The sequence below is a fragment of the Scylla paramamosain genome, chromosome 45 (genome assembly GCF_035594125.1).
Source record: "Scylla paramamosain isolate STU-SP2022 chromosome 45, ASM3559412v1, whole genome shotgun sequence".
NCBI classification, from domain to species: Eukaryota; Metazoa; Arthropoda; class Malacostraca; order Decapoda; family Portunidae; genus Scylla; species Scylla paramamosain.
Window position 1 is genome coordinate 11,525,935 of NC_087195.1, and position 12,500 is coordinate 11,538,434.

At 39.4% G+C, this 12,500-nt stretch overlaps 1 protein-coding gene across 18 annotated transcripts in view; it reads left to right on the forward strand.

Annotated features, from left to right (window-relative positions):
• The first annotated feature begins 1,030 nt into the window (after positions 1–1,030).
• Positions 1,031–12,500, forward strand: part of LOC135094492 (ankyrin repeat domain-containing protein 23-like) — a 47,790-nt gene continuing 36,320 nt past the window's right edge. For 4 of the 18 annotated variants that reach the window (XR_010263846.1, XR_010263847.1, XR_010263849.1 and 1 more), the window contains exons 1-7: positions 1,882–4,236; positions 4,741–4,852; positions 5,034–5,206; positions 5,698–5,809; positions 7,001–7,218; positions 9,202–9,399; positions 9,879–9,997. Coding sequence is in view for 9 of the 18 variants with exons in the window: in XM_063994620.1 (XP_063850690.1) it covers positions 1,051–1,164; positions 4,741–4,852; positions 5,034–5,206; positions 5,698–5,809; positions 7,001–7,068 (579 nt within the window). In the remaining 9 variants the exon portion in view is untranslated. Of the gene's footprint in view, positions 1,165–1,881; positions 4,237–4,740; positions 4,853–5,026; positions 5,207–5,697; positions 5,810–7,000; positions 7,219–9,201; positions 9,400–9,878; positions 9,998–12,500 lie in introns of those variants that run through there. The other 14 variants (XR_010263845.1, XM_063994635.1, XM_063994634.1 and 11 more) reach the window with 10 other exon arrangements.

The window sequence follows — 12,500 nt, forward strand, 5'->3', positions numbered from 1 at the left end:
TATTACCCTCTATATCATAATGTCATCCCCTTCATGTCATCTATAGGCGCAGGAATGGGATTAAACATCACCGAAACCTCTTTATTATCCTTTATCTTATCTATAAGAGCTGAAATAGAATTAAACACCATCAAAACCTCTTTATTACCCTCTATATCACAATGTCATCGCCTTCATGTCACCTATAGACGCAGGAATGGGATTTAAACACCACCGAAACTTCTTTATTATCCTCTATCTCATCTATAAGCGCTGAAATAAGGTTTAAACACACTAAAACCTCTTTATTACCTTCTATATCACAATGTCCATCCCCTTTATAATATCTATAGACGCAGGAATGGGATTAAACACCAACGAAACCTCTTTATTATCCTCTATCTCATCCATATGCGCTGAAATAGGGTTAAACACACTAAAAACCTCTTTATTACCCTCTATATCACAATGTCACCCCTTTTATAATATCTATAGACGCAGGATTGGGATTAAACCCCACCAAAACCTCTTTATTATCCTCTATCTCATCTATATGTGCAGTAGTAGGATTAAACACCATCAAAGTTTCTTTATTACTCTCTATGTCACAATGTCACCCACCTTTATGTCATCTATAGACGCATGAATGGGATTAAAACACGCCTGAAACCTCTATTATCCTCTATCTCATCTATAAGCACAGGTATAGGATTAAACATCCTCAAAACCTCTTTATTACCCTCTATATCACATGTTATCTATAGATGCAGGAATGGGATTAAACACCACCGAAACCTCTCTATTATCTTCTATCTTATCTATAAGCACAGGTATAGGATTAAACACCATTTTTAGCAACAGCAATCCAGTTTTTAGATACAGGAAGTAGTAATAATGCTTCAAATCACTTCTAACTCCCTTTATAGACTGATAAACAGATTCAAAATCCCTTAAACTTCCCCTAAATAGGATCAGAATCTTTAAAACTGTCCTAAAATAGGATTAGAACCCTTAAAACATCCTTTGGACCCTTTTTAATGCAATCCAACCCTCCACACAGACATTGAGAGAATGGAGCGGGTGGAGCCTATTCTGAAGTTCTGCGTGGGGCCAACTCTCCTCCACTGGGCGGCATCAAAGGGCTACCATGACCTGGTGGTTGACCTCCTTGTTCGGGGCTTGTCTGTGAGTGTATGGGGGGAGAGAGAGAGAGAGAGAGAGAGAGAGAGAGAGGAGAGAGAGAGAGAGGAGAGAAGAGAGAGAGAGAGAGAGAGAGAGAGGAGAGAGAGAGAGAGAGAGAGTGAGAGAGTTGATAATGCAGAAATGTTAATCTGTCACTAGAACCATAAAATAAAAAACCTTTGAAAACCTGCATCACTTCAACTGCATCACTTCAACTAAGCCTTTTTAAAAAAGTGTTTCTCCTGTTGTTAATGCAGAAATCTTGTTAATTTGCCACTAGAACCATAAAAACACACCTTTAAAACCCTTGTCACTTCAACTACAGCCTTTGGAATGCAGAAATGTTGATAATCTGTCTTTAAAAACGTAAAAACATCCTTGAAAACCCTCGTCACTTCAGCTACAGCCTTTGCAATGTAGAAATATTGTTAAACTGCCACCAGAACCATAAAAACTTCCTTGAAAAACCCTTACCACTTCAACTACAGCCTTTGGAATGTAGAAATCTTGTTAATCTACCAAAACCATATAAAACACCCTTGAAAACCCTCGCCACTTCAACTACAGCCTTTGGAATGTAGAAATCTTGTTAATCTGCCACTAGAACCATAAAAACAGCCTTGAAAACTCTTGCCACTTCAACTAGATTACAGTGTTTCTCAACCTGTGCGCCGCGGGGATCACATAGGTGCGCCGCGAGTACTCGGACACGTCCTGTACCCGTCCATCAGAGCTGCAGTCAGCTGGCATTCCTGAGTTGCCATATCACTTGTCTTATTTTACTTATTTACACGTTCATGTGAAAAATTTTAGATGTGTGTACAAACTGAGCATATGCATACCAGTTGGTTGTATACAAGATGGAATATATGATGTGATTTGCGTGAACCTTTAGTAACAATTAATATGGCAACATATAACGAGAACATTAGGTAGGCAGCTCCAGGGCCAGGACCAAGGGGTCTCAGTGCTACAGTTGACTCCCCGTAACGCGTAGTGCCGTACTGCATTCGTTGCTCAACGAGGCTTAAAAATGGAGAAATACCTCATAAAAAAGCGTAAATGTGCTGAAGAAAAAGAAGAAGTTGCAGAGGACATTATTAAGTCAAAGCGTACATGTGTCGAAGGCACTGATGGTGACGTAACAGTAAAACCTGGTGAAAGTGAGACGTCTCGTCCTGGCCATATCGTGGAAAGTGAAGAAAATGAAGTGAGAGTTGAAAGTGAGTACAGCTGTGCGGGTCCGAGCAGAAAAAGTGATATGACGGGCTTGAGATCAGTTAAAACAATGACAGGTACCAGCAAAAGTAGCCGCAGCAAGTCATTTCGCATGTATAACGACAGTTACCTTGGACTTGGATTCACTTGCTGTGATAGCGAAAATGGCCCTAAACCAAAATGTGTTGTTTGTGGCTTGGAGTTATCAAATGAATCTATGACTCCACAGAAAATGAAGAGACATTTATCAACTAAGCATCGTCACCTGACACAGAAACCTATAGATTACTTTAAGAGACTCTTGAAAGAAAACAAACAACAAAGTCTTGGGTTTGAGAAAAAAGTGAAGGTAGCAGAAAAGGCACAGAAAGCAAGCTATTTAGTAGCAGAACAAACAGTAAAACAAATGAAACCCCATTCAATTGCAGAATCCTATTTTCTTCCAGCTTGCTGTTCTGTAGTGAAAACTTTGTTTGGGGATGAGGCTGAAAAAGAAGTGAAAAAAATTCTTCTCTCAAACGATACGATTGGCAGACGAATCAAGGATATGTCATCTGACATTGAGAAAAGTGTGTGTGAACTGGTGAAAGATAAAATGTTTGCCTTACAAGCGGACGAATCAACAGATATTGGAGGGAAACCTCAGTTACTTGTGTTCATCCGTTTCATTGATGATAAGAAAATAACCGAGCAATTCTTGTGCTGCAAAGAACTAAGTCAAACAACAGGACAGGAAATATTTTCTACAGTGACAGAATATTTGGTAGAAATGGACTTAACATGGAAATTATGTGTAGGAATTTGCACAGATGGTTGTCCATCAATGGTGGGGTCAGTAAAGGGTTTTGTGTCTTTAGTGAAGAAGGAAAATCCATTTCTGATTACCACACATTGTTTCTTGCACCGTGAAGCTCTTGTTGCTAAAACACTTGGACAAGATTTAAAATTTGTTCTTGATAATGTCGTGAAAATGGTGAACTTTATTAAAAGTAGACCAAAGCAGTCAAGATTATTTTCCAGTCTTTGTGAAGAAATGGGATCTGCCCACGAAGGTCTTCTCCTCCACACGGAAGTTCGGTGGTTGTCAAGAGGCAGAGTGTTATCCCGTGTGCATGAACTAAGAGAGGAAATTCTTCTTTTCTTTGCTCTTGAAGAGAAAACAGAATTCTGCGAATTACTGGCTGACGAAATTTGGAATGCAAAATTATGTTATTTGGCAGATATATTTGAGCATTTGAACAAGGTGAATGTAAGTATGCAAGGGAGAAATGAAAATATGTTAACATGCACTGATAAAATGCAGTCAATGAAAGAAAAAATCAAGGTTTGGAAAGACAGGTCAAGTGAAGGTAATATTGACATGTTTCAAAAGACTGCTGCAGCAAACAACACAGACATTGTTCCACTCATTACAGACCACCTTACAAGCCTAGAAAGGAGCATTGAAAAATACTTCCCAAATATATCTACTGAAAGTTATGATTGGCTGAGAAATCCATTCGTGCTCGATCCCTTACACAAGCCTCAACTTAGCACTCATGAAGAAGAGGAACTAATTGATATCCGAAATGACCGCACATTAAGACTGCAATATATGGAAATGTCATTAGAAAGCTTTTGGATTGAAATGGAAAAAACAATACCCACATATTTCAAAAAAGGCCCAGAAAATACTCTTGCAGTTTTCGACCTCATATTTGTGTGAACTGGGATTTTCAGCACTAACAAATATAAAAACTAAGAAAAGATGTAACTTGCTCTCTGTTGAAGAGGAAATGAGAGTGTGTCTGTCAGCTGTCCCTCCCAACATAGAGAGGATATGTAAATCCAGGCAGGCACAGGTGTCTCATTGATAAGGTATGTATTTTTTTTAGTAATAGTTTATTTACAGTACACACTGTTTCCTGCTGTTTATTTGCACCTATTATTTCATCAATAATATTGTGTAACTGAGATATTATGGTTAACACACCGTCCGTGAAAGAGTAAAAGGTTAATTAATTATGAAATTAAAGAGATGGTGCGTCGCCAAATTAAAAACATGTCTTTAGTGCGCCGCCAACCAACAAAGGTTGAGAAACACTGAACTAGAAGGAAGAAAGGCTTTTAGTGAGATCCAAGTATTATGTTGGCATCCCTGACTGCCCCCCAAAAAATCCCCTGACTAGCACAGTAAACCAAACATACCTGCCTTTCATAAACAGTCACATTTCATCGTTCATCTGAGAGAAAAAAAAAAACAAAAACACAAATTAAGCCAGTTTTGTTGACATCCGCAAGTGAGACGGAGTTTGTTCAGCCACATACACTGTTCAACCACCACCACCACCACTACTACCATCACCGCCGTGTCTTCTGCAGGTGGATGCTTGTGACCGGTTGGGCCGCACTCCACTGGGGCTGGCCACCTTTGCCGGCCACTCTAGCACTGTCAGCACCCTGCTGCAGGAGAACGCCGCTCTCTCTGCTGAAGGTGGGAAAGAGAGAGAGAGGGGGGGGGGAGGATAGGGAGGAATATATAGACACACAGAGAGAGAGAGAGAGAGAGAGAGAGAGAGAGAGAGAGAGAGAGAGAGAGAGAGAGAGACCCCCTAACCTAACCTAACCTAAGCTAACACCCCCTAAACCTAACCTAACCAAACCTAAGCCAACAGACAAGGACTGGAGAATAATATCGCGTGAGGAGGTTGGTCTCTGCTTAGTTCGGGTCATTGAAGAAACTGCCGTGTGTTCCTTTGACGCGGCGAGGTCAGAATGCTTCACTCTGCTCTACCTGGCCGCCCAGCAAGGCTACCCGAACATGATGCATTGGCTTCTGTCCCTGAAGGTGTGCTTAGGCGCGTTTTGGGATGTTTTTTTTTTAAGGGTGTTTGAAGTGTTTGGGGTGTTTTGGGGAGTTTGTTGTCTTTTGGGGGAGTTTTGGGGTGTTGGGTGTTTTTTGGGGTGTTTGGTGTGTTTTTTTGTGGGGTTTTGGGTGTTTTTTTGGGTGTTTTAACGGTATTTGGGTAGTTTTGGGTTTTTGGGAATGGTTCAAGATGTTTTTGAGATGTTTGCAGTAGTTTGGGGATAGTTTGGGTGTTTAAGGTGTTTTTGGAGAGTTTTGGTGTGTTTTAAATGTGTTTTGGGGTGTTTTTTGGTGTTTGGGGTGTGTTTTGAGTGTTCAAGGGTGTTTTGGGGTGTTTAAAGTTGTTTTTGGGTGTTTAAGGGTGTTTTGGGATGTTTTTGGTATGTTTTGGGGATATTTAAGGGTGTTTTTGTGATGTTTTGGAATGTTATTAGCCTCACACAACCCAACCTAACCTAACTTCACAACCCCAGGTATCACCAGACGTACGTAACAACCAAGGCGAAACCCCGCTGTTTGTCACGAGCCTGGCAATGCCCTCTTCCCCCCTTCACATCACAAGGCACTGGGGTCAGGTCAGGTCAGGTAAGGTCAGGTTGGGTTGGGGTTTGGTTAGGTTGTTGTTGTTGTTGTTGTTGTTTGTTTGTTTGTTTGTTTGTTTGTTTGTTTGTTTGTTTGTTTGTTTTTGCTTGTTCATCCTTGCTTGATTCTCTCTCTCTCTCTCTCTCTCTCTCTCTCTCTCTCTCTCTCTCTCTCTCTCTCTCTCTCTCTCTCTCTCTCTCTCTCTCTCTCTGTTTATTAGTATTATTATATAGAACTATTACTACTACTACTACTACTATTAAGTAAATCCTCAATACATTACTAGTAGCTTGTTATACTATTATTGTTATTATTATTATTATTATTATTATTATTATTATTATTATTATTATTACTATTATTATTATTATTATTATTATTGTTAATATTATTACACTTTTGATGTATATATTTAATTTCTGTGTGTGTATGTGTGTATGTGTGTGTATTTTGAAATATTCGGTGTATGATGTTGACACACACACACACACACACACACACACACACACACACACACACACACACACACACACACACACACACACACACACACACACACACACACACACACTCTCTCTCTCTCTCTCTCTCTCTCTCTCTCTCTCTCTCTCTCTCTCTCTCTCTCTCTCTCTCTCTCTCTCTCTAAAACACAAAAAAAAACACTATTATTCACCTCCAAACACACCCAAACACACACATCCATTTTCCTTTACCCTATAAACACTCAATCCCCTTCAAACACCCCAAAAACACCCCAAACCACCCATTTTCTATTTCAACCAACCCTAACCAAATATAACCTAGCCCAAACACTCCATAAAAACCCTTAAACACCCAAAAACACCCCAAAACACCCCAAAAACACTTCTAAAACACACATTTTCTATTTCAACCACCCATAACCTAACCTAGTCAAAACACCCAAAACAAAAAAAAATAATCCAGAAACCCACCAAAAACACCAAGAAAACATCCAAAAACATCCATTTTCTATTTCAGCTACCCCTAACTTAATGTAACCTAGCCGAAACACTCCAAAAAACACCCTTAAATAACCAAAAACCATACCAAAAAAACACCCAAAAACACCCAGAAAACACCAAAAAACAATCCAAAACATCCAAAACACCCCAAAACAACACCAGGTCCCCTACATCTCAAACCCACCCAGAACTAACGCAGGCACTCTTACAGGTGAACTTGAAATCGTACAACAGCTTCCCCCCCACACAGGCCTACCAAGACCTGCCAGCACCATATGAGGGACATGGAGATCAGAAAATATTATGACCTTAAGCACATTGGTGATGAGGGTCACGATCACCAACGTCATGGAGGCCATACTTGAGTCGGCCTTTCAGTTAATTCTGCAGCTGTATATTGTTGGGACGCATTACACTGAGCTGGACCAGGTTTGTGTGTGTATGGGGGAGGGTTTGGGGGATGTTTGGGTGTGTAAAGGTGTTTTTTTTGTGTGTTTTTGTGTGTTTTGGTTTGTTTAAGTACATTTAAATGTGTTTTTTTTTGGTGTTTTAGTTAAGTTTTAAGTGTTTAAGTAAGTTTTACTGTTTAAGCTGTGTGCTACCACAATAATAACCCCTGGTAAACCACACAACACACACAAAACATAAAAAAAAAAAACACCATTTCTATCTTCTATCAAAATCTTTTAGAGATTTTGGTGAAACTTTTGCTGTTGCCTTGAACATATCAAAAGCTTTTGATAGAGTCTGGCACAAAGCTTTGATTTCCAAACTACCCTCCTACGGTTTCTATCCTTCTCTCTGTAACTTCATCTCAAGTTTCCTTTCTGACCGTTCTATTGCTGCTGTGGTAGACGGTCACTGTTCTTCTCCTAAATCTATTAACAGTAGTGTTCCTCAGTGTTCTGTCCTGTCACCAACTCTTCTTATTATTCATTAATGATCTTCTAAACCAAACTTCTTGTCCTATCCACTCCTACGCTGATGATACCACCCTGCACTTTTCCACGTCTTTTCATAGACGTCCAATTCTTCAGGAGGTAAACATAGCACACAGGGAAGCCACAGAACGCCTGACTTCTGATCTTTCTAAAATTTCTGATTGGGGCAGAGCAAACTTGGTATTGTTCAATGCCTCAAAACTCAATTCCTCCATCTATCAACTCGACACAACCTTCCAGACAACTATCCCCTCTTCTTCAATGACACTCAACTGTCCCCCTCTTCTACACTGAACATCCTCGGTCTGTCCTTTACTTATAATCTGAACTGGAAACTTCACATCTCATCTCTAGCTAAAACAGCTTCTATGAAGTTAGGTGTTCTGAGACGTCTCCGCCAGTTTTTCTCACCCCCCCCGCTGCTAACTCTGTACAAGGGCCTTATCCGTCCATGTATGGAGTATGCTTCACATGTCTGGGGGGGTTCCACTCATACTGCTCTTCTAGACAGGGTGGAATCAAAAGCTTTTCGTCTCATCAACTCCTCTCCTCTAACTGACTGTCTTCAGCCTCTCTCTCACCGCCACAATGTTGCATATCTAGCTGTCTTCTACCGCTATTTTCATGCTAACTGCTCTTCTGATCTTGCTAACTGCATGCCTCCCCTCCTTCCGCGGCCTCGCTGCACAAGACTTTCTTCTTTCTCTCACCCCTGTTCTGTCCACCTCTCTAATGCAAGAGTTAACCAGTATTCTCAATCATTCATCCCTTTCTCTGGTAAACTTTGGAACTCCCTGCCTGCTTCTGTATTTCCACCTTCCTGTGACTTGAATTCCTTCAAGAGGGAGGTTTCAAGACACTTATCCACCAATTTTTGACCACTGCCTTGACCCTTTTACAGGACTGGCATTTCAGTGGGCATTTTTTTTATTGACTTTTGTTGCCCTTGGCCAGTGTCCTTCTTACATAAAAGAAAAAAAAAATGTCACCCCTCCATCACTTTCTACAACATCATTACCACCACCACTCTTACACCACCCAAACACCAAAAAACACCAAAAAAAAAAAAAACATAAAAACACACAAAAAAAAACAGAACACACAAAAACACCCCAATCACCACTATTTTTCATTTCAAATACCCCTACCCTAACTTAACCTAGCCAAAACACACAAAAGTACCCATAAACACATAAAAACACCCCGAAAACACTCAAAAACATCCTAAAAATACACAAAAGTACCCCAAAAACACACAAAAACATCCCAAAACACCCTTAAACATCCCTAAAACACCTCAAAAACATGCAAAAATACCTCAAAACACCCTAAAGTACCCAAGAAACACACATAAACACCCAAAAACACCCTTAAACATCCCAAAACACACAAAAACACCCGAGACAACCACTCCATCATTACCACCCCTCCTCCTCCTCCTCCTCCTCCTCCTCCTCCTTTCCCACAACAGGCTTATGATGTGACACTGGGCAGCATCCTATCTTTGTCACCACTGGGCCACAACACCCAGCTCTCAAAACAGGTGTTCTCTGTCCTCATCTCCCTCGTGTCCCTCACCTGGTCCTTCACGTCCTACCACAGGTTCTCAAAACTCAGAGGGATGACTATTTTAGACACACTGCCCCTCCTGTTCACAATATTCTTCCAGGTAAGGTCCTATGGAGGTTATTTTAATTGTTTGTTTTGTGTTTTTAAGTGTATTTGTGGGCTCTGAAGATTTTTTTTTGTGTGTTTTTGGGTTTTTTGGGTGTTTCAGGGTGTTTTTGGGTGTTTTAAGGTGTTTTAGGTTATTTTGGGGTGTTTCGGGATGTTCTTGAGTGAATTTTGGGTGCTTTTGGGATGTTTAAGGGTGTTTTTTGGTGTATTTGTGAGTTTTGACTGTTTTTTCTTGTAAGTAAATTTGGGGGTTTAATTTTTAATTATTTAATTAATTTATTTATTCATTTATTTTTTATGTGTGTGTGTGTGTGTGTGTGTGTGTGTGTGTGTGTGTGTGTGTGTGTGTGTGTTTAGGTACAATTATGAGGTTAAAATAATAATAGTAATAATAATAATAATAATAATAATAATAATAATAATAATAATAATAATAATAATAATAATAACAACAACAATCTGTGTCCGCAGGTGGTGTCCCGCGCCATCGCCTGTACAGTGTTCACTCTGGCACACACGTGGAAGGTGTTTGTGGTGTTGGGTGTACACTTTGTGATGGTGCTGGTATTTAAACTCAAGCTGGAGGAGAGGTGAGGATGTGTGTGTGTGTGTGTGTGTGTGTGTGTGTGTGTGTGTGTGTGTGTGTGTGTGTGTGTGTGTGTGTGTGTGTGTGTGTGTGTGTGTTGCCCTGTCTTTCATTGTTGAGATTGGTGAGGCTCTGTGTGTGTGTGTGTGTGTGTGTGTGTGTGTGTGTGTGTGTGTGTGTGTGTGTGTGTGAATTGAATTTATTGAGTAAGCTCAGACTTTATATAAAAGTATGGAGCACAGCTCTCCAGGAAAAGAATACAAACATTATATACAGAATTATATACAGAATGTGCATAATATTACATAAGAAAAAAATACATACAAATGAAATACACTGTAAGCAATGGAAAAAAATGAATAAAAAAAAAAATGTGTATGCATATATAATGATACATACTGTTACTAATTAAGAAATTAGAAAAACTATTGAGGTGTTTTGCATACTATTTATCTAAACATGTGTAGCACCATCCTTAAAAAGAAAGATAATTTCTTCATCACACTTGAACTTGTACTTTGCATGAACAAAGCATATTTGAATTGTGTTGGCCTATTTATGTAATAATTTGCTATATACATATTACCTAACCTAACAATTTCCACATCCGTACATTCAAAAAGAACATGAAATTCATCTCCTACTACCTCAACATTACACTTGTTACATACCCTATCTTCTCTACTGATGCCTTGATACCTACCAACATTTACAGGAAGTCTATTATTACAAGTTCTAAATTTAGTCAACTAATAATCTGTCACCCTTTGTTAACTTTTCTAAATACTGTTCTCTGCCAAAATCTGTCTTAAACACGCTATAATTGCTACTTAATGATTTTGTTTCTAAATTATGATGCCAAGTTACAAGCCACTGATCTTTCAATCTCTGTTCCACAGCTTTCTTCACCCATCTTGAATTAGGAACATCTTGCAACACCACATACCAGACATTCCACAGTCATTACAAATATTCTTTATACAAGCTAACCATGGAGAAGTATAAAGCCCTAAGCTATCCAGCTGCAATAGACATTGGTACATTACATAACACAATTTAGTATTTTTACCTGAAATTAACCTAGACCAATAACCTATAATTTTTTTCTTCATATAAATATCAAGTGGAAATACACCCAGTTCACCATACACCATGTCATTACAAGTATTCTTATGAACACCCAAAACCTGTTTTAGAAATTTCATGTACATATACTCTAACTCCCTAGCAATATGGTAACCACAAATTTCAGATGCATAAGTCAATATAGGTAACACCGTGGTGGTAAATAATTTGAGTTGTATATCCACTGGCAAGTCAAACTTCTTACACTTACTTATTAATGAGTACATTGCTCTTATGGGTGTGTCTTTTAGCTCCAGCTCACCTCTGCAAAACCTTCCATTATAATTTAATAACACTCCAAGATACTTATACTCTGTCACTACTTCAATGTTTTCACCACCAATTTCAAATTCATAGTTAGATAAATTTTGTCTTCCCCTACTAAGCACTACTACTTTTGTTTTGTTACAATTTAGCTTTAATTTCCATTCATTACAATATAAATTCAGAGCAATCAGTGCCTGCTTCATTCCATCCTCACTGTCACACAAAATAACTGTATCATCTGCTACGTCATAATAACAAATAGTTTAAGATACATGTTTAAGAAATCATCACCAGAATTTACATAACTGCAATTATATTCAATTAATTTACTTTCAATATCATTCACATAAAAAGCAAAAAGCAACGGTGATAAATTTTTCCCCTGTCTTACCCCTACATTGCAAACAAATCTCCTGGTTAAGCATGACACATGATCTGATATTGTTGTACATATTTTTGATTACATCTAGAATTTTTCCTTGCACCTTTTCCTTCACAAGCTTACACCATAAACCTTCACGCCATACCATATCAAAGGCTTTCTTGTAATCAACAAATAAACAAAATAGCTTTCTCTTCTTCCAGTTAAATAAATCAATGACACATTTCAACAAAAATATATGATCCAGAGTGGAATATCCATGACTGAAGCCCACTTGTGTTTCATTAATGATAGATAAGGTGTTTGAATAATCATTAAGTTTTCATTAAGTATGGAGGTGAACAGCTTCCCCATGCAGCTACAGTGCTCGCCATAAACATTGTCGCGGGAGACCACGGTGTCCGTTTCAATGATCAAAACGCGCGCGCTTTCCTTGGCGGGCCTCGGGTGCTTTAAATTCAGTTATCACACATCTGGCACCTCACCTGGGGTGTTGGGCAGCTTGCCAAGGCGGGAAGAAGTGACAGGCGCCTGTCAATCACTCTGATTGGGGGGTGTTTTGTTGCTGTCCTCCCGCGCCACCCCCCCCCACACTGGCTTGCAGTTACTCTCCTGTTTAGCTGTTGTCCTGCACAATGGTGCGCTACCAGATGTTGTCACGGGATGACATCGTAGCCATCTCATCTCTCCACAAGGCTGGGCACTCCACACGGGCTATCTCTGACCAGACGGG